Genomic DNA, 27,643 nt, shown 5'->3' on the forward strand with positions numbered 1-27,643 from the left:
TGTGGGTATCTCCTTGGCCAGGGATCGAACTCGTGCTGCAGTGACTGTGAATAACTTCATAGGTTGCGTCTTAATCCCTTGCGCCACCAGGGAGGCCCAAGAGTCATAGACTCTCTACGGAGTGGAGGCAGGGAAGTTGGTGCCCCGTAATTTTCCAAAGCAATAGAAAGGGGGAAAAAAACCTTTTCTGCTCCATTAAGAGGGCAGAGATTCTCGGGGCGGGTGTGGATCTAGCGCGCATGTGCAATCCGTTACCATAACGACCAGAAGACGCTGCCTCGCTGGAGGCAGAGAGGAAAGGAACTCTCCTGCTGATGGAGGACCAAATTTCCCCCAAGACCGACATAGCTGAGTTGGAACTTGAAGCCGTGATCGGCTTCAATGGTGAGACTGCGAGCATGTCTGAGCTGGGTGGTTTAAGAATGCCAGGGGCGAGTGGTGCGTCCAGGGAGAGGGAAACACGGGTGGCACTTGGAAGGCAGAGCCCTGGCTAGGGCCAAGCACGAGGATCCTAGACAGCCTCTCCTGCCCCAGATCCCGAGAGTCACTTCCTTGCTCCAAGTATCAGGGAGTAAGATGGGTTTTTCCAGCACCTAAAAGGAACCAAATGCTTCCTCACCAGGTCGGGAAGGATGAGTAACAGTGCGCTGGTTAACCCTTCATCCACTAGTCAGCCCTCCCCCTGACTTTAAGTCCACGCAGCTCCCAAAGCTGCCCCGATGCTCTCAGTGACTACCTAACATCTCAAATCCCAGCTGGTGTACTAAGGAGAAAGGACTGGGCAGGGGACGTGTGCTTGAGCAACTTCTATGGAGAAGGATCTTACTTGCTAACCTGAGTTTTAACGGTGAGAAATTCAGTTACTGTAGAAGGGGACACTAGGGGGAGCTGGAGAGGAAAGATGTTTTAGTCCGAGAAGACCTGGTCCAGCTCAAATCTTATTTGTGGCTGCCTGTTGTTTTGAACATTATGGGTGAAATGTCTGGTCTTCTTTATATAAGGGTTTGAAAAGATGGATTAAAAAATTTAGAAAAAGCAGCCTTTGAAAGAATACATTGTGATGCCTGAAAGCTTTAAAAGTGTAATAATGTAGATGCAGAACAATCAGTGACTGAAGTTTAAGCACTTTCTAATATTTGGCTCTAGACTCTTATCTGTGTTCACTTTAATAATAGTCTCTGATACAAAGTGGGTAACTAAGTACATCTGAGCTACATCTTTATTTTTTAATATTTTATTTTATATAATTCTTACATCATTTTTCATTTTTGCACAATGTATGCATTTTCATTTTGGTTATATTCCCCATACAATTGCACTCCCCCTTATTTTGACCCTAATCCTTCCTCGCCCCTCCCCCCTCCCCGCCCTCTGGTTTATAGTTGCTTGTTGATTTTGATTTTCACTTTGTATTAATTAGTCTTTTTCCTGGTCCCTTATTTAGGTTTTCTAAATTCCTGCTATGAGTGAGACCATCGGTATTTTTCTTTTTCTTTCTGACTTATTTCTCTGAGCATGATCCTTTCTATGAGCTACATCTTTAAAGCTGATTATAAGATCATTGGTAGAAGAAGCAAATGGTCTGTAGTAAGTGCAAAGGGAGACCTTAGTGACCACATAAAATCTCACCTATAAAGCCCTGCAACTGAATTCATGCTGTTTTGTAGAGTTAAAGAGTAAATAAAGGGTCAGTTATATCTGGGTCCTCCATGGCGATTACAAATTATCTTGAACTTTTAAAATAACCCAAATTAATTGGATTGTTTTTACCTTGTTTTTTGTAACAGTTTATATTTTTTCATATAGTCAAATATGCATTTACTTAGAACCATTATGAGTCAAATGGTATGTCCTACATTGAGAATACAGCAATAAACCCATAGCCATATTTTAAAAGAAGAGTTTAGAAAATTGGAAAACACCATGAAACCAAAAGAAAACTAAGCATTTATATGTCCCAAAGATATCACTAAACTTCTGGTGTGTTTCTTTCAAATATATATTTACATATAAATGTGTTTTTAAATAAAAGCTTATTCATACTGTAGATATTCTTTTATGATCAGACTTTTCCCTACTTACAGTCTGCCATGTAATTGTTCATTAGCCATAAGTATACTGTATGCCTTAATTTTCATACAATATTTTAATATAGTATTCAATTGTGTAGATATGCCATATTTAAACACTTCCCTGTTATTATGCAGTTAGCATCACTTCCTTTTTTGCATTTATTTTTAAATGCTACAAAATTCATCTGCATAGCTAAATCTTTTCATTCTTTAACTTTGTCCCTTAGGATAAATTTTGAGTACATCTATTTTTTTTTCTTCCTTAAAATATACCCCATTGAGGATGCACAGAGTTATCTAGTCAAGAATTATCTAGATTCACTTGTAATTAAAGATTTAATTTGAAATAATTGTAGATTCACAGGCAATGATAAAAAATAATATATAGAGGATCCCATGTATGCCTCACCCAGCTTCCCCCAGTGTTAACATCTTGCAACATCATAACCAGGAAATCAATATAAATTTAATCCACTAGGCTTGCTTAGATTTCACTGATTTTACAAATGAACTCATTTGTGTTCATGGTTTTTTTTTTAAAGATTTATTTATTTATGCATACAAGAGCTGGGATACAGGCCAGAGATGGGGAGGGTGAGAGGATTCACCAGAGACAGAGTGGGGAACAGAACAGGCAGACTGAATACACTGCAGGCAAGTCAGGAGAGGTCTGCAGCACCATGTGAGTTGCTCCCTGGCCAGCCGGGGATGGAACTCATGCTGCAGAGGCTGCAGATTGCTTCATAGTACAGTGCTTAACCCCTTGTGCCACAAGGGAGGCCCATTTGTGTTCATTTATATCTAGTTCAATGCAATTTTATTGCATGTATATTTGTGTGATCACCTCCATTGTCAAGACACTGGACAGTAGAACAACACTGAGGATCCCTTGTCATAACCACACTTGCATTCTGACCCTTTACCCCCACCTCCCACTGCTCTGACCCCTGGAAACCACCAAGCTGTTTATCTCTTTAATTTTGTTATTTCAAGAATGTTACAGTAATGGAATCACACTATCTTACATTGGAGTGACTTTTTTCACTCAACTTAGTTCTCTGGAGATTCATCCAAGATTCATCTTTGTATCAAAAGTTTCTTTTTATTGCCAAGTAGCTTTCTATGTATGGATGTAATTTGTTTATGATTTACCTGTTGAACATTTAGATTGTTTTCACCTTTTAGCTGTCATGAATAAAGCTGCTATAGATATTCATCTCATGTAAACTTAAGATTTCACTTCTCTGGAATAAATGTCAAAGGGTACAATTGCTGGATTATAGGCTAATTGCAGGTATAATTTTATAGAAACTGACAAGTTATTTCCAGGGTAGTTGTACTACTTTGTATTCCTACCAGTGAGTGATGCAGTTTCTCTACATCCTTGCATTATTTGATGTTGTCACTATTTATTTTTTCTTTTTCTTTCTTTCGTTCTTTTCTCTTTTTTTATCCTGACAGGTATTTAGTAATATCTAATTGTAGGTTTAACTTTCATATCTTTAGTGGCTAATGTTGTTGAATGTCTTCAAGTGCTTATTCCCATTTCTATATCTCCTTGGTTAATTTTGGACATACTAGTAGGCTATAAAGGATTCTTGTTGGTTGATTGGAAAAACTTCTAAATTGCTTATTGGACCTGTGAAAATTTAGTTCCTTATTAAAATAAATTAATTTGGTGAAAAAAAAAAAAGAACTATGGAGAGGAAATATTTTTTGAGCTAAATTCCAAACCTCAGATTCCTGATTGAATGCTATCTTGTTTTGAATATAATTTGCATTCCCCTGATTACTTGTGAAGTTGCACTTCATATGTTTATTGACTTGAGAATTTTCTCCTTCATAAATTGCCTCTTCCTAGGCTTTGTAATTTTTCTGTTGGGCTGTTTGTGTTTCTTGTTGTTTGGTAATGTTCTTTGCATATTCTTGATATATTCTTTGTCTGTTATATACATTGCAAATATCTTCTTCTGGTTTGGGTTTTTCTTTTCATTTTGTCTTTTATCTCTGGAAGTTTTTAATTCAGACCTAAAGTCAAAGTCTGCATTTTAACTGAATCACCTAGGGATTTTATACACGTTCAAGTCTGAGAAGAGATGTACTAGACTACTAGTAATCTAGTGTGTCTCTCTTTTCCACTACCTTCTTGTCAGTGGAATGAAATTACAGATGATCCCCCCACTTATTTTAGTTGAAGTAAGGCCTAGTCTAAAAAGCATCCTCTTTTGTACTTTTTTTCCCAAAAACAAAAAGGCCAGTCACTTGTGATTGTGATGATTTTTAATGTCTCTCTTTTAGGACATGTACCCGCTGGCCTGAAATGTCATCCTGACGAAGAGCATCTGATTTACCCTCTGGGTTGCACAGTCCTCATTCAGTCAATAAATACCCTGGACCAGAACTTCCTACATGGTCACGGCAACAATGTCTCCTGTGTGGCCATCTCTGCGAGCGGAATTTACATCGCCTCCGGACAAGTCACATTCATGGGCTTCAAGGTGAAAAACTGAAAATAATCCTCAGCAATTGATTTCCCAGTGCCCCCTAGAAAACAGTCCCACTTCAGCTTAGCTCTGTGCAGGCATAGATCTCTACCTTTCTTCCTTTCAACTGATCTTTGAACTCATTTTCATCCTGTCAGAGAGAGAGTGAAAAAATCTGTTTTTATACCAACTGTTGCAACTAGTGATGGATAATGCTCAGGAGCAAAAAGTCCCTGCTTAAAACTGTTCTGTTGTATTGCTCTCATGTTTGTAAGACATGTTCTAATTTCTAGAAAAGTGACAGTGCTGATTCTTTTTCCTGAGAGTAGTGGCTATCTCCTCAGATTCCTTTAAAGTCTGCCTAGGATCTGACAGTGTATTCCTTCCCGCAGGCAGATATCATTTTGTGGGATTATAAGAAAAGGGAGCTGATTGCTAGACTGTCACTTCACAAGGGCAAAATTGAAGCTCTGGCCTTTTCACCAAATGACCTGTACTTGGTATCACTTGGCGGCCCAGATGATGGAAGGTAATGAAGAAAATATCTTTACTTATTTTCCACCAGGCATAGTTCTAGACTTTTCAAGTACCCTCTCCTCTCTAACATCCTCTACTGGCCCCTGTATTTGAATGTGCATCGTGTGCAAAGCCTATGAGGAAAACACTAGGATCGAAGGTGGTTCTCAATCCTGACTATGCCCTGAAATCCATGGTGCATTTTAGAAAATTACTAAATGCCTGATTCTAACAGAGTTTGATTTGATTGGCCTAGGTTTTAGGAATGACAAAAGCTTCCCAGGTGATTCTAATGTGCAAGTGAATTTGAGAATTATTGCTATAAAAGAAAGATTATGAGAGCATCATCATCATCATCATGATCATCATCATTATCATCAAAGACAATAGCTAATTTTGTGAACACTTACTATGTGACAGGTGTGTGCCAAGCACTTTAACTGCATTATCTCATTTAAGCTTCACAGCAGCTCCAGGAGACACGAGCTATTGGGGCCATATAACAGATGAGGAATCAAAGTCACAGCTGCTAAGTAGCAGGGCTGGGAGACAGTCCCTGGCAGCGTGAATTCACACATGGCATATTTAACATGCCCAGACAAGATCTTTGCCCTCCAGAACTCACAGTCAAATTTGGTAGGCAGGGCCTCCCTGATGACGCAAGGGGTTAAAACGCAACCTATGAAGCTGTCCACAGCCACTCCAGCATGAGTTTGATCCCTGGGCAGGGAGCTACCCACATGGTGCAACAGACCTCTCTGACTCGCCCGCTGCTCCCCTCAGCAGTGTATTTCGTCAGTCTGCCTGTTCTGTTCCCCACTCTGTCTCTGGTGAATCCTCTCACCCTCCAGCACATCTGGCCTGTACCCCGGTTCTTGTATGCATAAATAAATAAATAAATAAATAAATAAATAAATAAATAAATCTTAAAAAAAACAAATTTGGTAGGCAGAAAGTACATATAAATGAAATTGATGAAGGGCCTCCTTGATGGTACAGGAGTTAAAGTCTCAAGGCTGTCAAGCTGTTGCCAGCCACTGCAGCATGAGTTTGATCCCTGACCAGAAAGCTATCATGGTGCAGCAGACCGCTTCTGTCTTGCCCACTGCTCCCCTCAGCAGTGTATTTAAGTGAATCTGCCTGTTCTGCTCCCCACTCTGTGTCTGGTGAATCCTCTCATCCCTGCACCTCTGGCCTATACCCCAGTTCTTCTATGCATAAATAAATAAAAATAAATGTTTAAAAAAAAGAAAGAAATTGAGGGGTAAGTATGTAAAACATAGTATTAGGAAGAACAATGCAGTCATATTCCTAGGTAAATGCTGAAGGAACATGTCTGTAGAAGAAAATAACAACACCTGAGGCTTAAAACTTTGATGCACTTGTATGGATATGTCCTTGTTTGAGCTTCACAGGTTTATTACAAAGGAAATTTACATTTATTTGTACTGGTATATTTATTCCGCTCTTACCATAGTGTGAATCAACAAAATCATCATGAAATTTCCTCCTTTAAGAGTCTTCCCCTTCCTGTGTAAGTTGTCATACCTACCCTGGAACCAGCCCCATTTGACTGTTTTTGGTAAAAAATGAATGCAGAAATCATCCGTTAACATTCTTAGCTCAACTAGAGTAGTTGTTCTCAATTTGGGTGCATACTGGAATTGGAATCACCTGTGTAACTTACTTATGAAACTTTTTAGCATTAAAACTACCTTACTACAAGGACCACACCTGAGAGGAGAAAGCATACAGTGTTTCATTCAAAAATGAAGCATGATGTAAAATATATATAAAAAATAAATTAATTTAAAAAATAAAGTTACCTTACTATCCATGTTTGGATACAAGTAGCTTTCCTGATTAATTTCATACCAGGGACCTCTTGAACAAGTATACATAGAGACAGAGCTCATTCTTTGCACGCCAATATGGTGTCACATTCTTTCTAGAACCACTAGAAGAACTGTTTCTTAGGTTGAAAGCCGTTTCCCCTGACTCTCCTGATCCCTCTCGTTTTTTGGCAGCGTGGTGGTGTGGAGCATTGCCAAGAGAGAAGCCATCTGCGGCAGTCCGGCTGCCGGCTTCAATGTCGGGAACGCCACCACGGTCATCTTCTCCAGGTGCCGGGACGAGATGTTCATCACTGCTGGAAAGTACGCGTCTGTGGCCCGGCTCTTCAGGACTCACTGTTGGCTTGTGCAGAAATCATCCTGATTTGGGGGGAAAGGTTTTAAATCCTGGAGGAAATATACTTTCCACGATTTTATAGTTAAAAATCCATTTAGCTGAAGGCCTTTTCGATATGGTTATTTGAAAATCCAGTGCATCTGTGGGAAGTTTTTGGTTATCTGGTGAACTCAGTTCAGGCTCTTGTCTGTGACTGGTAATACATTACCTTCCACTCGTGCTCACCGTGCAGACTCCGTAGTGTTGATGTCACTTAGAACCTGCTGTTCATTTATGCCTTAGGAAATCAGAGTTTGCCCATGAAGTAAGGCGAAAAGTTTCCCATATCCAATTGCTGGACATCTGAGATCATTTCCAGTAAGGTCAACTTTGATGAGGCACAAGCCAAAGGTCTGAACAGGGGCCAGCATCTCTCTCATGAAAGAAATTAATTTACAGAGTCATCCATCCGAGCCCTGTTGGAGTTTGAAATGAAGGTTAAACCTGTATAAAAGCATCCTCTTTCATGCCATGTATTGGCGGAAGGTTAGAAACCTGCCAGTGTAGGGCTGAGGTATAGGTGGGGTGGAACAATCCTTTCCAACCCATCTCTGTGTCTCACCCTTGAGCTGCACATATCACTGGTGATTTTCAAAGCAGAGTCTGTACTGTGGCACACAGCATAGATCTGCACCATTGTTAACTATGAGGAAGGTTTATACAGAGGCTGTGAAACTAAATGATTGGCGTGAAAACCTATTAGGACAGTACTCGAATCCTAAAGGAGATGTTCACGTCCTGCTCCATCTTCAGAGGCCACCAGTGACCTTAAAGTCCCTCAGCTCCAGAGTGTTTTTTTTTTTTTAAAGATTTATTTATTTTTATACAAGAGCTGGGGTACAGGCCAGAGGTGCGAGAGGGTGAGAGAATTCACCAGAGACAGAGTGGGGAGCAGAACAGGCAGACGACAGAAATACACTGCTGAGGGGAGCAGCTGGCGAGCCAGGAGAGGTCTGCCGCACGTTGTGGGATTCTCACCAGCGGGGTTTGAACACGCACTGCAGAGGCTGCGGACAGCTTCACAGGGCGGCGCTCAACCCGCTGCACCTCCGGGGAGGCCCCAGAGTGGTTTGTTTTATGGCGGTCTTCCTGCTTCTGAGCAGTTGTTTAAGCAGCAGGATCCACCCATTCAGATATCCAGGATCGATGTTTCTTCAGGAATCAAAACTTGAATTTAAACAAGGCAATTTATATCTAGGTATACTTTAATTTCTTATGACATTGATAATTGTGAAAAAGTTAGTACTCTTAAGTAAGATATCTGGTGTGGCTCCCATATACCTGGATTCTTCATCACAGTCCTAATTTTAGGTATTCCATTATATTGTCCCCCCAGGAGATGTCCTGCAAATTCCAATACAGCATCCAATTTACGTGTACCAGGAAAGCCATAGAAAAACAGACATTGTTTTAAATTTTTTTTAAAGATTCATTCATTTATTTATTTATTTGTATAAGCACTGGGTACAGTCAGAAGCGTGGGAGGGTGAGAGAATTCACCAGCGCCAGAGCAGAGAGCAGAGCAGGCAGAAAGACCGAGGTACACTGCTGAGGGGAGCAGCGGGCAGCAGGGGAGGTCTGCGAGCCATACGGGACCCTCCTCCAGTGGCTGGGGAGCAGCCGGGGATTGAACCGGCGCTCTGCAGAGGCTGCCGGCAGCTTCGCAACCCAGCGCTCAACCGCTGCGCCACTGGGGAGGTCCCGTTATTTTAAATTTGTAAAGTACATTTAAAATACCTACTGAACACTTACTTGGTACATGACTCTGTGGGTCAAACAAAAAAACAAAGACTGGATTTGATCAATATATGTATATATTTTTAATGCATTTCTTTTTTTTAAAGACTTATTTATTTATGCATACAAGAACTGGGGTACAGGCCAGAGATGCAGGGTCAGGGGTCTGAGAGGGTTCACCAGAGACAGGGTGGGGAACAGAACAGGCGAATTGACTGAAATACACTCTGAGGAAAGCAGCATGTGAGACAGGAGATGTCTGCTGCACCATGTGGGTTGCTCCCTGGCCGGGGATTGAACTCATGCTGTAATAGCTGCAGATAGCTTCATTAAAACTACCTTACTACTTTTATATATATATATATTTTTTTTAAGTTACTCTCTTCCACCTAGGATATTGTAATGTTGACTTTTCCATTTTTATATATTATTATTCATTCAGGTTAACACAATAGACAATGACTAAATACCAACTATATGCCAAATCTTGCATGAGGTACTGATTTTGCTTGACTTTTAGTTGCTCAGTCTTATTGCTTCTTCTGTGGAGACATAATGAAGTGCTCCCTTAAAAAATATCCTCACAACTCAATGCCTTGAACAAAACAAAACCTAATGAACTCTAGCTTGCCTCGAATGTGTTTAATTGATAATTTTGTATATTTGTCTGTTATTATCTCAGTAGATAGAGTATTCATTTCAAAATTAGAGAGAAGAGGGCATGGATTCTTGCTCTGCTGCATGTAGACTCTTCATTTTCACATTTCGAGAGTGGGGATCATGACCTACCTTATAGGATGTTTATGAGGATCGAATGGAAGAACAGAGCTAGAACCCTGGGCCTTACTACACCCTCAAAAATGTCTAATCTCTTCTCCTTCAAAATAATACAGAAAACTGAGCCTTCCTGGTGTCACAAGGGGTTAAGATGCAACCTATAAAGCTATATGCAGCCACTGCAACACAGGTTTGATCCCTAGCCAGGGAGGCACCCACATGGCACGGCAGACCTTTCCTGACTCACCCGCTGCTCCCCTCAGCAGTGTATTTCAGTCAGTCAGTCTGTTCTGTTCCCTGCTCTGTCTATGGTGGATCCTCTCACACACCCCCCCCCCGCATCTCTGGCCTGTACCCCAGCTCTTGTATGCATAAATAAATAAAATCTTTAAAAAACCAACAACAACAAAATAATACCGAAAACAGAGAAGAGATTATATGGTTATTAATGGGTATATTTTTTAAAGAGTTCTTTTTATTTATGCAAGAGCTGGGGTATAGGCCAGAGTCATGGGAGGGTGAGAGGATTTACCACAGACAGAGCAGGGAGCAGAACAGGCAGAAGGACCAAAGGCACTGCTGAGGGGAGCAGCGGGCAAGACAGGAGAGGTCTGCTTCATCATGTGGGATTCTCCCTAGCCAGCCGGGAATCAAACCAGCTCTGTGGAAGCTGTGGACAGCTTCACAGTGAGCTGCTCAACCCGCTGCGCCACCAGGGAGGCCCTGGGTATTTTTCTTTTTTAAAATAGTCCAGAGGTCTTTTTTTTTTTTTATTATTCACACTTATCATGCCATGATTTCATAGGGGATGGGTTCCAACAGCTCAGTCTCCTCTCCATTAGTTCTCACAAAGTGTGCCTCTCTAGGTGAAGCCAGCAGGTGCTTCAGTTGAACCCAAGTACCATTTTCTCTTGCTAGTTTCAAAAGGTGCTTCATCTCTTAGAGTGCTTAATATGTTCAATATGAACATCAAACCTCTTGAGAAGAATCTTGCCCTTGACTTGTTTATTTACAACAATGACCAACTGTGTTAGTCAATTTGGCAATTTACTGGAAATTGGCATTTCCCTAAATGGGTAACCATTTGATTGTGAGTTTCTTTTCTATAGTGGGACAATTCGAGTTTGGGAACTGGATCTCCCAAATAGGAAAATCTGGCCTACTGAGTGTCAAACAGGACAGATGAAGCGTGTAGTCATGAGTATCACTGTAAGTATTACTTTACATAACTATTAGTCCAAGTGCCTGCAAATAGTGCCTGCTAATAGTGTGTGTGTGTACGGGTACCTTGGGCTGGGGGTAAGGAAGAGGAGTCTGGACATATATGGGCTATTGATCTAAGCAGCACAGGTGTGAGAGAGTCTGACTTCTGGAATTCCCTTCAGAAGCCAAAGAGGAGCTGCCTGGATATGATTCTGAGTGGGTCTTGGTTTGCGAGGACCTGGGCTACCATTAGACATCAGGAACCTGCCTCCCCTGCAGGGAAGCTATGCAGTCAGCAGGCATTCAGAGCCCCCAAAACATTCTAATGCCACTTATGCTACTCCTGCCACTGGAAATAAAGTTCCTAATAATGAAATTCATTGTTGAAATGCAGTCTCTTCCATAAAGAGGAATTGTTCACATATATTTTTTTAAATTATTATTTTTTTAAGATTATTTATTTATACAAGCACTGGGTACAGTCAGAAGTGAGGGAGGGTGAGAGGATTCACCAGAGCCAGAGCGGGGAGCAGAACAGGCAGAAGGACCGAAGTACACTGCTGAGAGGAGCAGCGGGCCTGGCAGGAGAGGTCTGCGCGCCATGTGGGACCCTCGCCAGGAGGCCGGGGGTCAAACCGGTGCTGCAGAGGCTGCAGTCAGCTTCGCAGCCCAGTGCTCAACTGCTGCGCCACCGGGGAGTCCTGTTCACATGTTTTTAATGTGGATTCACATATTTAATTCCATTCTCCATTGGCTTGTTCCTCCTGTATAGCCAGTTTATAAATATAAACGCTGGAAATATGAGAGAAAGAAAATGTATGTTCTCTTTGGAGGAGCCAACCTTCACTCTAGGGGTCCTTGGAAGATATCTCGGAAGTCGCTACGATCATCAGACACAGGAAGACTTAAAGTGAGATGCAGGGCCTCCCGGGTGGCGCAGCGGTTGAGCGCTGGGTTTCGAAGCTGCCCGCAGCCTCTGCGGCGCCGGTTCGATCCCCGGCTGCTCCCCGGCCACCGGAGGAGGGTCCCACATGGCGAGCAGACCTCTCCTGCCACCCGCTGCTCCCCTCAGCAGTGTGCTTCGGTCCTTCTGCCTGCTCTGCTCCCCGCTCTGGTTCTGGTGAATTTTCTCACCCTCCCGCGCTTCTGACTGTACCCAGCGCATGTATAAACAAAAACAAACAAACAAATAAATAAATAAAACATGCCTCTATAAATAAATAAATAAATAAATAAGTGAGATGCAGGCTAATTGGAACCTAACATTTCCTCCTGTTCTGTGTGTGGCCCTCAGAACTGTTCTTACCCATCTGGGAGTCTTAGGAAGTAGCCTTGAGCACCTTTATGGGCCTTCTAGTGATTTCAGAAAAAGCCCATTCCATGCCTGATCCAGGGCTAGTGGGCACTGTCGAGGAATCCCAGGTCTTCAGGTGTCTTTTTCTCTCTGATCCCCAGATGTCCAGTGATGACAGCTTTTTCTACCTTGGCACCACAACTGGAGACATTCTGAAAATGAACCCTAGAACCAAACTGCTGGCAGACACTGGACCTACAAAGGACAAATATAGTCAGGTGAGTACACCATCAAGTTTGCTCTGTCCTGCTGTATTCTAGTGATTTCTTCCCTCCAATGCCAGCACAGTATTTGTTAGAAGAGCCTGTGGAACAAAGAAAAAGTCTGTGATATACCCAGGACCATGTCTAAAATTGCAAGGTGCAATGACTAATTCTCTAAGCTCTCATCCCTGGTTTATAGTCAGGACAAAGGCACTCTTAGGTGTTTGGGAAATCACAACTATACCTTTTTTTTTTTTTTTTTTCTCTTCAAAGTATAGGAACTACTATTGTGCCTGTGCTTATGTCTTCTGCTCTAACTGCTTTGAAGTGAATATAAAAGTGTGAAGTTTTCATATAGTCAAAATGCACAGGTGATTTTAAAGGGAAGAAGTTTGTTGAAGCAACTTTGCATCTTACAAGACCTGAAGGGATATTTCCTGAATCATAAACTTATTGTTGACTCTGCCTAGGGGTGGTCATCAGAAGCAATACTTTTTGAGCTTCATTTAAGTAAAATTCCAATGTGGTGGCAATCATGGGCTTGGTCGTGGTCATTGTGCCAGGTCATACACTGACTTTTTTGAATAAGATTTATTTATTTATGCATAATAAGAATTGGGGTACAGGTGAGAGGTATGGGGGTGTGTGAGAGGATTCACCACAGAGTGGGGAACAGAACAGGCTGATCAACTGAAATACACTGCTGAGGGGAGCAATAGGCAAGTCAGGAGAGGTCTACTGTGCCATGTGGGTCACCTCCCTGGCTGGGAATCAAACTAGTGCTGCAGTGGCTGCGGACAGCTTCATAGGTTTCATCTTAACCCCTTGTGCCACCAGGGAGGCCCATACACTGATTCTTAATGATAAAATCATTTGACATTTTCCTTAATGCTGTTTCTCTCCCTAGGGGGTGTCAGCTGTCAAGTCCCTGAAGATGGGAGGTTTGTTGGTGGGCTCTGGAGCTGGCTTGTTGGTCTTTTGTAAAAGCCCCAGCTACAAACCTATCAAGTAAGTTCTAGGTCCCTCAGGGGGGATGAGGTGACACTCACCAGAAGGAGATTTGCTAAAGCCAACCACTGAGTAATATTGGCAGAGTGGTATTTAAATTAAAGAATTCATCTTGCTGTTAAGTGAGTAGTTGGAATCACAATGGATGGTGGTTCTTTGCCAATGAAATGACATTGAGCTGTGTTGCATCAAACCAAAGTAGTCCACTATGGATACTGCCCTTCTAATAAATGCATAAATGCATGAGTTATTACTTAGCAAATACATTGAGCCATGTCAGAGGAAATGTGCTGTTATAAATTTATCTAACCAGTAGTCTCCAATTTTAAAGTTTCAATTTTAGTTTCTTCAGTGATAATATTATGCAATGGCATAATGTCAGGCAATCAAGCTTGGAGTTAATTTATTTGAGTACAAGATTTAATGCAAATAACCAATAGTCACAGCTATCTCTATGTGCCAGATACTGTGCAGTATGGTTTTCATGGCTTATCTAATTAAAATAAATGAAATAATATCTTTTACATTGTCATTAACATGTGTTAAATGAGCACCTCCTCCATCCAAACTAGCTGCTATTAAAAAACTAAAGAATGGGCCTTCCCCTGGTGGTGCAGCAGTTGAGTGCTGGGCTGTGAAGCTGCCCACAGCCTCTATAGCGCTGGTTCAATCCCTGGCTGCTGGCGAGAGTCACACATGGTGCAACAGACCTCTCCTGCAGCACCCGCTGCTCCCCTCAGCAGTGTATTTCATCAGTCTGCCTGTTCTGTTCCCCACTCTGGCTCTGGTGAATTCTCTCACCCTCCTGCACTTCTGACTGTACCCAGTGCTTGTATAAATAAATAACAATCTAAAAAACAAAACAAAACAAAATAAATTATTAAAAAAACAAAAAAATAAAAAACTGAAGAATGATAAGATAGAGTCTTTTTTGTTTTAAAGATTTATTTATTTTTATACAAGAACCGGGGTATAGGCCAGATGCACGGGAGGGTGAGAAGATTCACCTAAGACAGAGCGGGAATCAGAACAGGCAGACTGACAAAATACACTGCTGAGGGGAGCAGTGGGCGAGACGGAAGACGTCTGCTCACCATGTGGGATTCTCACCTGCCAGGCCGGGATTGAACCTGCACTGCAGAGACTGCAGACAGCTTCACAGTGCGGCGCTCAACCACCTGCACCATCAGGGAGGGCCTAATGTAGTCTTTTGTTCACCAGAATGTACAGTCTGGTTTAGGGTTAGGAAATAAATATATGAGAAAGCCACTAGAACATAAGATAATGTGTAAGCACAAACCTCGTGGCCCAGCTAAATAAATCATGGATGTTGTAGAGAAAATCAGAAAAGGGAATAATCTTGTTAGGATGGGGAGGTCAGGAAAGGTACTTTACAGAGGAGCAGAGGAAGAACTTGAACTTAAGTCCAGCAAAAGCCAGACACCCTTAGACATACACACTCCATATGGCCTCTGCGAGCTCTAAGGGAACAACCAGAGGTAGCTGTATATGCAGAATAGCAATGTGCATCAGCTGCCTTCATGCAATCTATATTGAGCACTCTCTATGTACCAGGAGCAAGTCTAGGTATTTGGGATCTGTCAATGCATAAATCAAGCAAAAGAGAAGAAAAAAAAAAGAGAATTCCTGTTCTCATGGAGCTTACATTCTAACAGGAGGGGAAAGACAATATCTAATTTAAGAAAACAAATATATAATATTAAAGGGTATTGAGTACAACGGTGACCAGTGGAATAAGATGTACGTAAATATGGTTAGAGTTTGAAGCAGGGGAAGGGACAGGCTGATATTTAAAATCCAGTGCTCAGTAAGACTAGGTCTTAGGGCCTCCCTGGTGGCACAAGAGGTTAAGTCTCAGCACTATGAAGCTATTGGCAGCCATTGCAGCAGGAGTTAGATCCCCAGCCAGGTTGCTGACCCACATGGTGCAGCAGACCTCTCCTGTCTCGCCTGCTGCTCCCCTCAGCAGTGTATTTCAGTCAGTCCTCTTGTTCTGTTCCCCGCTCTGTCTCTGGTGAATCCTCTCACCCCCTGCACTTCTGACCTGGACCCCAGCTCTTGTATGCATAAATAAGTAAATCTTTAAAAAAAAAAAAAGAATAGATCTTAGTGAGACTATATTTGGACCAGTTTTGTATTTGTATGAAGGAAAAGAAGGGAGGGAGGCAACTTAAGAGTTGTGTGGGGCAGATTCTAGATATGTGAGCTATAAAAGTAACCTGCTTTTTAACCCCTTGTTTTTAATACACCAGTGTTCCCATTGTAATAAGATAATTAGATGCAAAGCAATGATTAGAAGGTTTGTGCCATAAATGTTTCCAAATACCTCTGTGTGAGCACATCAGATCACGTGAATGCAGTGACTTCTGTCTCCTAGGAGACAGATGATTTTAGTAGATTGAGAAGGTAGCTCACATGAGGAGTCATGGAGACTGGAAAGGCATTAAGGTCACATGAACAGCCCACTGAGGATCAGAGATGCCTGGCCTTGCCCCTTTCACTCTGGGCTTCACCCAGATGTCCCTAGCCAGTGTTTCTTGGCTGGCATCTATCAATTGATGTGTGTTACTTCTATTCTCTCTAATCTTCACAGCGACTCTCTATAGCAAGGATTATTCTGTAGTTAAGTAAACTGAGGCCTAGAGATTCCTGGCAACTTGTGCACAGTCTCAGAGCTCTAGTTAGTGAAACAGCGGGCTATGACTTGGGGTTTGTCCTTTCTTCACTAACCCTCTATGTCCCACTAAGAACGGAATATTTGTAAAATATTTCTTAAAATATTTACCACATGCCAGAACTCCCACTGAATTCTCATTATCAAACTAAATTAGTCACAGAATGAGGTTGGATTTCTAGGGATATATATATATATATAAACATGCTCATTAACCATTTGGGGATCAGGAGGACCTAAAAAGTTGAATATAATATAATGATATAATCGAAGTTCTGATGAAGAGAGAGACTATTAATGTATTATTTCTTCCTGTCTCTGTTATTCATTTAAAATAAGTATACTTAAAAAAATAAAATAAGTATACTTAAATTTTATATTCTGTTTATTTACTTAATGTAAACATGATAAACATTTTCAACACTGCTATATAATCTCTTTTTATTATTGTGATAAAAGATACATATATATCTGGGTTGTTGGAAAAGTCATGAAACATTTTTGCTTGAAAAACATAGAAAAATATGTCATGACTTTTCTGAAAACGCAATACTATAAACACTTTTAAACATGGTTTTAATGGATGGGCACATAATCAGCAGTTTGTCAATATTGCTTAATTGCTGTCCCAGAGGTCATGTAAAAATTCTGTTACTGAATATTTATATTGTTTCCAACTTTTCACTCTTTTAAGTTAATATCACTTGAGAACAATGGTGTAAAAAAATCTTAAAAAATTAAAAAAATAATATCACTTGAAATAAAGGTTTCCCCCTCCCTGATTTTGGGATCATTCCCCAGAAATAGAATGAACAAAGTATTTAATTGCCATGATCATTTGTTCCCATATGCCTGTCCTGGAATGATCTCTCTATCCAAACCCTAGTTTTGTTGCACAACCCATTTCAGACTGTATCCCTGATGCAGCTTCCCTGGCTATGGTACCCTACCTGGCTTCTCCTTGTCACTAGGGGCGCCCAACACTGTGCGTGACTCCTGCCTTTCCAGCCATGTCACTTCCTGGGAAGCATGTAGATGGTCAGATGCCTGATTTGCATCCTCTCTAGTGCTACAGAGTGAATCTACTTCACTTTTTGCTTCTTCTTAAAGGAAGGTCCAGTTACAAGGTGGCATCACTTCTATCTCACTTCGAGGGGAAGGACACCAGTTTTTTGTTGGAACTGAAGAATCACACATTTATCGTATCAGCTTCACAGATTTCAAAGAGACTCTCATTGCGACTTGTCACTTTGAAGCTGTCCTGGACATTGTTTTTCCATTGTAAGTAGAAGAGAAAAATGTTTTTGCCCCTAAAACAACACAAAAATAGAGATTTGATATACTATGCAAGGAAATTTAATTGTTAAAGGAAATTTGATTTTATTCATGTATTTTCAGCCTTGATTAACGCAGTTGTGATTTTTCTCCCTCCTTAAAATTTTCCATTGTGGCAAATTATTTTAAAAGACTCTCTATGGCCTTTACTCTCCATGGTTTTCACAATTCAAATTTGGGCTTCTTTAGAATGTGGACTTTCCTAATAAATCCATCCTGAAAGGGAAAATAGACTAGCAAAACTAGTCTGGAAAAAACTTAGTCATGCCTTTTTTTACAAACTTCTTTCAAGATTCTTCTTGGGTCTTCCAGATTTGGCATTCTTAATGGTGGTAGAAATTCTGGATTGGGTTGCTGTCTTTCTTAGTTTAGCCTATGGAAAATAAGTAAAACACGTAACCATAGTGTAGGGAAAATGGTTTTTCAGGCTTTTCTGCCCTCCCACCATTAGGATGGTGGGAGGGGCACCTGCAGTTGTTACATTATTGCTAACTGACTTGTTTACTTCTGTGGCACCATGCACTGCAGTTTTTTATTGCTAACTGACTTGTTTACTTCTGTGGGCCATGGGAGGAGTATTGAGATAGTCACCTAGAGAAGCAGAAGCAGGAGAGAGGCAGGAGAGAGAAGCCCAGAAGGAAAGCCAGAAGGGAGAAGCCAGAGAAGCCCAGGAGGCCAGCAGGAGTGCCAGGAGGCCAGCAGGTGTGCCTGCTGGCTGTGTACCTGGTTGCTGCAGTACATGTAAAAGCTCAGTAAAAGCCTGAGAAAGCCACCAAGGGCTCCAGGACTCCTCCTTTACCCATCTGCTGGGATTATAGATATCCTGCTCAGTGCCCATCCTGCCCCTACACATAGGTATTTTCAAAAGAGCTTGCTTCAGTCACAATTTGCCTTTACTTGATATTGAAACCGATTTTGTCTTTGGTGAGAGTCACTCAAGTTGGTCAAATGGCTTTTGTTCTGAGCTTCCTCTGTATTTAGCTTAAATTTATATAACTGCAAATCACTGTTCATTAGGTAGCCAGGCTCACTTTGGAAACATAATCCCTAGAATCATGAAATGTAGTTTTGTTTCTCTGAGTCATTATGACTATGTTCCTTCAATTGTTTCTGACAGTGAAAACCGCCAATGCTTCCCCTCTGGTGGATCTCTGCTTGGATATTGATTCATTTCCTTTCTGCCTCATTTTCTCCTTCTTCTTAGTAGCTTGGAAGCATCAACCTGTAAAATCATTTAACCCTGGTGCCTCTTATAAGGGTAGACTTGTAACAATCTTTTCAAGTTCTTAGGTAGTTATTAATCTATTCAGGTTTTGTACATATTTTCTTTTTTTTAAACTTTTTTTTTTTTTTTTAGTATAAATCCATACTGTGAAGTTTACCCATTTAGAGTGGATAATTCAATGTTTTCTTTTTTTTTTTTTTGCTCATTTACACAGTTGTGCAACCATCACCATAATCTAATTTTAGAACATCTCATTATGTCAGAAAGAAACCACAGTCACTATCCTCCCACCCACCCCCGCCCCTGCTGAGCTGTGGAGACAAGGGAGCTCAGAGGAAGAACATGGAGTATAAATTGACATCTCCTTTTTGAGCAACTTTATCCTAACACTTCCTAGAGGGAAAAGACTACAAAAGATTGCTCATACATAAATTGAGGTCATCAAATGCCATTTTGCACAAGAAATCTGTAAGGCCACCCAGCCTTGAGATAATTGGCACCCAAAAGGCTTTCTCCCTGTGTTCTTGCATGTTCTTTGACATGTTATGTCAAACATGAGTCTAGGAAACATTATGTCTCTCATTCTCTTGGTGGCTTCTTTGCAGTGACACCAATGAGCTGTTTGCCACTTGTGCCAAGACGGATATCAGAGTGTGGCACACGCTGTCAAACAGGGAGCTGCTGCGGATCACTGTGCCCAACATGACCTGCCACGGGATCGATTTCATGAGAGATGGCAAGAGCATCATTTCTGGTAAAGTCAACATACCGGTATTTGGCTTCAGGCTCTGGCGTTGGCGTTGGTTCTTGTCATTCTCATCCGACACTAGTCTGGAGAAGTCTCCCAGTGTCTACTCCCTCCTTATACCTGATCTGGCCTCTCTTTGGAGCTCCCTTCCAACTGGGAGACTTTCAGACCTGGGATGAAACAAATGGTAATTTCTCCTCTCCCAAATTGCTGCCTATGGCATGTGGTTTTCACTCTAGCAGGGAGATTTAGTGATTCAATTACAAGGTGATCTGAGACCTTAGTGAGTACAGGGAGTTTGTGTTAGAATCCCTTCTGTTGTACAGGGAATAAAAACCTGACTTAAATTGAATTATGTCTCAAAATTTATTTTTAACTTAATTTTATGTCAAAATACTTAAATGTAAGTGATAGACACCATGATATTCTACCTCTAAATATCTCAGTGTGCCTCTATGAAAATAATTTCCCATAAAATAATAACTTCTTAATGTTTTCTTTATTCACTCCCTATGTAAATTTCCCTGATGGTCAAAAACTGAATCCGCTGGTTCACTTAAATGAAGTAAGGTGGATCTCTAGGTGTAACTATTAAAATAGTGTCATTAGGAGAGCTCTTTCTGTCTGCTTGTGTCTATGCAAGTGTCTCTTATTCTTCTATCCTTTTCCTAATAAACCTGCTCCTTAAATAAAAAAATAAAATAAAAGTGACATTAGGAGCCTATCTCAGCCCTTCTTTTCTTGGTTCTGTCTCCTACATTGACTTTCCTCTCGGGCATATTTTCTCCAGATAATGGTCACCAGGAGCTCTTATATTACTTAGAATTAACAAACCCTTAGGTCAAAAGTCTTGGAGTCATTATCCCTCCTCTTACACCTCACACTCAATTTGTCCCAATGGCTCACTTCAGGGTATACTCAAGGTTCTATCACTTCTCATCCTTTCTAACCTCATCCCTACTACCATTACCTCTCTCCTGAATTTTTCTAGTAGCTTCCTACCAGGTGTCCCTGCTTCTACCCTTGCTCACCATCCTTCTCCCCCAGTCTATTCTCAACACAGAAGTAAAAGTCTCTTTTGAAAAAGTATAAATCAGACATCTCTCTAGGACTCAAAGTTCTTCTACTTTTTACAAATAAAGGACAAAATTCTTGCAATTGCCTTCAAGACCCTACCTAGCTTTCTCTCCTCCCCCACCTCCACCTTCTTACCTCTGATTTGTCTCTTTACATCTTATCCCTTCTATCCATGGTTGCTTCTTTGCTGTTCCTCAAATAGCCTGTCACAGGCCTTTGCCGAACTCTTTGATCTGCCTAGAATGTTCTTTCCCCAGATAGTCCCATGCTTGCTGCGTTACCCTCTTTATTCCTCAAGTCTATGCTGAAATGGGGATCTACTGTGAGCATCCTATGTAAAATTGCCGTGGTCAAGAGGTAAATAACTGATGAGAAGGAGCCAGTCACATGAAGACCTGGGGGGAGAACATTCCAGCAGAGGGAGCAGCAAGTGCAAAGGCCCTGAGGTGGGAAGTTGCTTGGTGTATTTGAGGAGTAGAAAGAGGAACAGTGTGCCTGGAGCTTAATAAATAAGTTTGAGTTCAGGGAGAGTGATAACAGACAAGGCCAAAGAGGCACCTATAGTCTAGAGACCAGTTACTATGGAGGATAAAGGAGATGGGTTTTTGTAAGTGTAGTATAAGGAGGAGGCATGGCTTAAGAGATCTACCCTGATCCCTATAGATAACTGATTACAGGGAAGCAAGAGTCTAAGGCCTGGAGGTGGTTATAATCCAGGAGAGAGATGCTGGTGGCTTGGGCAAAGGTGATCTCACTGGAGAGATTGAGAACTGGTCAGGTTTGGGATGTTTTTCTTCTTTCTTTTTTTCTTTCTTTCTTTCTTTCTTTCTTTCTTTCTTTCTTTCTTTCTTTCTTTCTATTTATTTAGTTATGCATACAAGAACTGGGGTGTAGACCAGAGTGCAGGGAGTGAAAGGCAGGAGCAGAGAGAATGGGGAGCAAAACAGGCAGATCTACTGAAGTATACTGCTGAGGGGAGCAGTGGGAGAGACAGGAGAGGTCTGCTGCGCCACGTGGGTTAGCTTCCTGGCCAGCTGGAGATCTAACTTGTGCTGCAGTGGCTGGGGATAGCTTGATGGTGCTGTGTCTTTAACCCCTGCACCACCAGGGAGGCCCAGGTTTGGGATGTTTTTCAACTGTAGAGTTGATGGGATGTGCTGATGGTTTGGATATTGGATTGGTGTGGGTAGGTGGATGAAATAGAGGAGAATCAAGGGTGATACTGAAGTTGTTGCCTTGAGCAACTGCGTAAATGGTGATAACTTTTATAGAGATGTGGAAGATGGTGGGTGTGGGCAAAGGAGCATTAGGCTTAGAGGTGGAGGAGGGTTGGTGTTAAATTGTATGTTATCAGCTGGCCAGGAGAATGGACAAGCTCTATGGCTCATAGGAGAGGTGGGAGCAGGCTTCTCTCTGTCCTCTCCTGACCCCCAGACTCCTTCCTGTGGTGTGGGGTGTACCTGGAGTTTCAACTAAAGCAAACTACTCATTTTCCTCAACCATGTGACCAGTTTAAGGACCCAGGGGAATGAGGGTATGTGACTCCTGGCAGTTGGTGAGGGATCAGCCTCTTTCCATCATCACCACTGCTCCCTGCCCAATCCTAACTTGAATTTATAATTTAGGGGAGCAACAATCTACAGGGAGAGGGTGAGTATACTGATCCTGACCAACTTGTGTTTCCCTTCCATGCCAGCCTGGAATGATGGCAAAATCCGAGCCTTTGCCCCAGAGACAGGCCGGTTGATGTATGTCATTAACAACGCTCACAGGATCGGAGTGACGGCCATCGCTACCACCAGTGACTGCAAAAGGGTCATCAGCGGCGGCGGGGAAGGGGAGGTAGTGTTCTTCAAAGCAGAATCTTTAAAAAATAGCCCTCGAGTTAGAGGAGCATCCTCATGTGATTTTTAAATATTTCCCTGTACTAGAAGTTAGGCAGGAGCAAGTTAAGGTTTTTTTCTTACATTGTTGGTCATTTTTGTATATTGTTTCCTTAGGTGTGGCCCTCCCACTCATATTCCACCCCAGAACCAACAGCCCACTCCCCCATGTCTCCCTCCCCGGCTCTGATCACTCCACCTCCTCCCTCGCTGCATGCTTTAGATGGTCGGCCCACAAGCTTTGTCCTTTTCCTATAACCGTGTCTTCTTTCTGGAAACTTGTCCTTTTCCTGGATGAGGACCTGCTCTCCTGGACTGCAGCAGACCAGGCTGCCCAGATCCCCAGGAGCAGCTGGGAGGCAGGTAGCAGGGCAGTGCCGTTCAGGAACCTCTTGTAGGGCAGGTGTGTGGACTGGTTCTCTGGACTCCTTAATTTTGGAGCTTCCTCTGGTATAGGAGACTGTCCTGTTTTCTCCAGACTGGTGGGGTCTCTGGGTTCTGTGCATCCTCATTCACACTGTCCATCCATTCCAGTGACTGTCACATGATGCTTCTAAGTCTTGTAATTCTGGTGTTGGGACCCCAACTCCATGCCATGGTTGTTGGAAAGTTCCCCTGTGGGGACAGTCTTCAGCAGGTAGCCAATCCAGGTTTTGTCTCCTTTTGTGGTTTCCAGCCCTGCCCTGGGCCCCCAGTCACAACTCTGATGTTTTCCTCCCCCAGTTAAAGAAGGAGAACACCTCACTCACATTGCTTGCATCTCTGGACCAGGAGTTTGGTTCTCTACCCCGAGATATTGTAGGTGGAGCTCACGTGTTAGGTGACCACACCAGCCCATCCATGGTCTTATCTAGGAGCAAGTTAAGATTTTGTTGAAACTCCAAAATACATCATAAATTGGAGCTCTGATAGTATAAATACACTTGTTCACAGAAAGGACATTTACGATATGGACATGAAAGCCTTCCATATGGAATCCATTATGAATCCAAGTTGGTGTTTTGCCAGAGAGTTGGAAAATTTGCTCTTTCCTTCAAGAAAAATAGTTATATAAATTGCCTTTATCTTGTAAAGCAGGTGATATTTTTAGAAACAATTTTTTAAACTACCCAGATATTTCGACCATTATTTTAAAATGCTTACACCTGACCTTTTCCTTCCATCATTATGAGGAGCCTTAGTCATCTCTCACACACACATTCCTTTCGGGCCCCCCACCTCCCACCCCTCTGTCTCCCTACCTCATTTTTTCCTATCCCCAAAACTTCCCTTTTTCTACATAGAACATTTTCTCTCCCTTCCCCACCGCCATTTAAAAAACTGGAGTAGCACTGCAGAATAATGCCATATAAATTTCAGTGAATATCAATATGTATATATGCTACACTTCAGTAGTAACAATCTGAGAGGCATTCTTCAAAATTTTCAGAAGGCCCCCTCAGAAGTCAAATAGTCATCTGCCATAGCAGTTATGTTAATAATGAAGACAGAACATTTTTTCTTTCTTATCGCCACGAATCATAAGAACAACTTAGCAGGGAGAAGAAAGATATAGCATCTTGGATGTAGCCTTTAGCAGAGTTTGGGCCAGCACATCCTTGGCTGATCATTTGGGTTCTGGAGTCACACTGTCTGGGCTCAGATTTCATCTCTAAACAATTCCCTGCTGTGTGACCCAGGACATGTTATTTACCTCTCTCTCTGTGCTTTCAGATTCCTGTGTGTAAAACAAAGATAGTCTCCCACTAGAGAGATATTTTACACTCTGTTTTGTACCAAGTCTTCAATATCTGGTGTGCATTTTACATTCAGAGTGCACCTCCCTCTTGGCTGGCCGCACTGCAGATGCTCCATAGTCCTCTAGCCCTCGCCTCTTATTCCAGCTCTGCTCCCATCCTCTAGGCTTTCCCCCACCCTCCTTCCTTCAGGTGCTGTTGCTCATACCCTCAGCATCCTCGCTCGCTTGCTCCCTCAGCCTTGTGGGGCATCTGACTTGTTGATGCCCAAATTTGACGTTAGCCACACCATATGCTTTCTGGGTGCCTGAATTGGAGGTGATGAGAGTTGCTGGAGGGATCACCCATTCCTAACTTGTCACCTGGGGCGCCGCTCAGCCATCTTTTCATGGACCAGTCAGCACCTCTTCCTATCCTCTGCACAGCTACTGCAGATCCTGCCTTCCAAAGGACACAGTGTTCAGCATCTTTTTCATTTTTAAAAGATTTATTTATTTATTTAAACAAGCACTGGGTACAGTCAGAAGTGTGGGAGGGTGAGAGAATTCACCAGAGCCAGAGTGGGGAACAGAACAGGCAGACTGACAAAGTACACTGCTGAGGGGAGCAGCGGGCGGCAGGAGAGATCTGCACGCCATGTGGGACCCTCTCCAGTGGCCGGGGATCGAACCAGCGCTGCAGAGGCTGCGGGCAGCTTTCCAGCCCAGCGCTCAACCGCTGCGCCACCAGGGGAGGTCCAGTGTTCAGCATCTTTGGAAGAGCCAGAGACCAGGGCTGTGGGTCAGCAGATGTGCTCTGATATGCATGCAGTTGTTACCTGCATATGCAAGTACCTGCATTTCATTGGTAAATAGCCATCCCCTGAGATGCAAAGACCCCATCTTATGACTCTATCCTCTTCCCCCCAAACATCTCCCACAACTAGGGGACCAATGCTTGGGAGATCTAAAGTTCCAATCTTGGGGCTGTTTGCCTGGTGCCCAAACTGTACTTAGATCATTTAAATTCCACCCTCACTGAAGACTGACAGCATGTGCACACACACAGCAGGGTTTAAAGGTTGGAGATTTTTTTGACAGTCACTTTCCAGTCCATGCCATAACATAAGGGTTCTTTGAACACTGTAGAAATGAATATGACTCACTTGGGATAACTTTATATTTCTTCATTTTCTTTACTTTGACAATGTACAAAGTGTCTTAGAATATTTTCCTTACTTGACTTAAGGCTATTTTCTTTTTAGAAGGTACATATAAGTTAGTCAGTTATTGCTTACTGTTCTTTTATTGTCTTATATTACTTATACAATATTGTTTCTGTCCTTATTTTTCATGTAAGAAGGTGCAAGCATCATTATGTTTCCAGTATTTCTTACAGAAAGTGGGAATTGGCTTTGATGGGTTTGAGACCCACTCATTTTATTTTTTATTTTTATTTTTTTAAGATTTATTTATTTATGCATACAAGAGCTGGGGTACAGGCCAGAGATGTGGGTGTTGAGAGGATTCCCCAGAGACAGAGTGGGGAGCAGAACAGGCAGACTGACTGAAATACACTGCTGAGGGGAGCAGCGGGCGAGACAGGAGAGGTCTGCTGTGCCATGTGGGTTGCTCCCTGGCCTGCTGGGGATCGAACTCATGCTGCAGAGGCTGCGGATTGCTTAATCCCTTGAGCCACCAGGGAGGCCCAAGACCCACTCATTTTAAATGATTAAATTGAGCAGCTGATGCAAAAGTTTGAACATAGCCCTGGATACCCAAGAAATTTCTTGATGGCATCAGAAATTTGAAAGCAGTGCTCAGTGGAAATGAATAAACACATTTCATTAGTTTAGCAGCAGCCCTTGCATTGTTAGTTTTAGTAGTGGACATCTCATAAATTTCTCAGCCCTGAAAGTAGAAGCATGTGTAGGGTCACTGGTGGCATTTCCTGGCTCCATGGGAGAAGATCCTGCCCTAGGTTCCCACCCCAGGTGACTGAGTTGAGAACAGGGAATTAAAGAAACAAGTCATAGCAGAGGTGGAAAGGTTCTTGGAATCTTCTTTTTTTCTTTCCTTCAAATGTCTTACATTGGTATTGAAAACTTATGTGTTGTGGCTCCCAGGTGAGGGTGTGGCAGATAGGCTGCCAGACCCAGAAGCTGGAGGAGGCCCTGAAGGAGCACAAGTCTTCCGTGTCCTGCATTAGGGTGAAGAAGAACAACGAGGAGTGTGTCACGGCCAGCACTGACGGGACATGCATCATCTGGGATCTGGTGTAGGTACCGTGATGGTAGGACAAAGCAGCACTTACAAACCCTGACAAAGCCAGCACTTTACTGAACTCAAGAAATGATGCCATTGAATGGTAGACATCTCATTTAAGGCAACAGTAAAGCAATGTTCACCATATGTTATTCATGTCCATACTATTCAGGGCTTACAGATGTGGGCATAGTTAGCAGGAAGGGTTGGAGCTTAGAATTTTCTGCATTTCTAAATACACATACAGCAAAGCATGATTTAATTGATCTCTGAAGTATTCCAAAAGAGAGACGGGAAATAGCTTAGATGATGCAGGCAGTTCTTTTGGTCACTTCACATTGTCCAGTCAAGCCCAGAAGGAGCTTGGATAGGGGTAGGAGAGGGGAGTGGCATAAATCTGACCTTCCTTTGAGTTGATCACATTTCAGGGACCACAGATGTTGTAAGCACATCACCGTGCCTGCAGAGCACCTAAGTCCAAGCTAACTAGGCTGAAGCACATGAACTTTATCATGGAGTAATTCAAAGGATTAAGGATGACATTTTTTTTTTAACTAAAAGTTTTATTACTGCTGTGTTTTTATTTAGAATTAGGCTTTATTCCCTATTTTTTTGCCATGCAATCTTGCATTTGAGAGATATGAGTAAGTAGAGGTGGGAGGAAGGGTAGCTGCATGGCAAAAGAATATGAAATAGTCTCAGGTGGAGAGAAAGAATGAGAACTAAAGACAAAGGAGGGCACTTTTTATTTAATATGTTAAAAAACCTAAACCAAAACAAGCCTGAACTTTTTCTTGACTTTCATGCCTGGGAATCACCTGGGGATCTTGTTAAAGTGTAGCTTTTGAGTGACTAGGTCTCGTGTAATCCCTGAGATCCTGCGTTTCTAACAAGGTTGCTTGTGCTGCTCCTGGTGATGGTGCAAGGACCGTATTAACATAGGGGGGTCAGCCTGCACCTGAACTGCCCACTGGGAAAATATGTCACTAGAAGGTCAGGTCTCTGCTCTTTCCATGGATGGTCTGTGACCACCTTGAATCCTTAAAACCTCCTTCTTTTAGAACAGGAACACTTGGTCATTTTGTGCCAAAATCTTTTAAAATGCTCACATGTTTGAAA

General features: G+C 42.3%; 1 protein-coding gene across 1 annotated transcript in view; it reads left to right on the forward strand.

The window, feature by feature from the left end:
- Positions 1-269: 269 nt before the first annotated feature.
- The window catches only part of CFAP52 (cilia and flagella associated protein 52), a 33,382-nt gene continuing 6,008 nt past the window's right edge, over positions 270-27,643 (forward strand). The window contains exons 1-11 of the mRNA XM_037494507.2: positions 270-384; positions 4,371-4,570; positions 4,948-5,084; positions 7,099-7,227; positions 10,924-11,023; positions 12,473-12,589; positions 13,482-13,582; positions 17,388-17,558; positions 19,443-19,591; positions 22,359-22,504; positions 26,386-26,537. Of these exons, the coding sequence (XP_037350404.1) occupies positions 315-384; positions 4,371-4,570; positions 4,948-5,084; positions 7,099-7,227; positions 10,924-11,023; positions 12,473-12,589; positions 13,482-13,582; positions 17,388-17,558; positions 19,443-19,591; positions 22,359-22,504; positions 26,386-26,537 (1,472 nt within the window). The 5' untranslated portion in view covers positions 270-314. The remainder of the gene's footprint in view (positions 385-4,370; positions 4,571-4,947; positions 5,085-7,098; positions 7,228-10,923; positions 11,024-12,472; positions 12,590-13,481; positions 13,583-17,387; positions 17,559-19,442; positions 19,592-22,358; positions 22,505-26,385; positions 26,538-27,643) is intronic.

This window comes from Talpa occidentalis, unplaced genomic scaffold (assembly GCF_014898055.3).
Source record: "Talpa occidentalis isolate TD23 unplaced genomic scaffold, MPIMG_talOcc4v2.1 talOcc4.7, whole genome shotgun sequence".
In the NCBI taxonomy this organism is placed as follows: domain Eukaryota; kingdom Metazoa; phylum Chordata; class Mammalia; order Eulipotyphla; family Talpidae; genus Talpa; species Talpa occidentalis.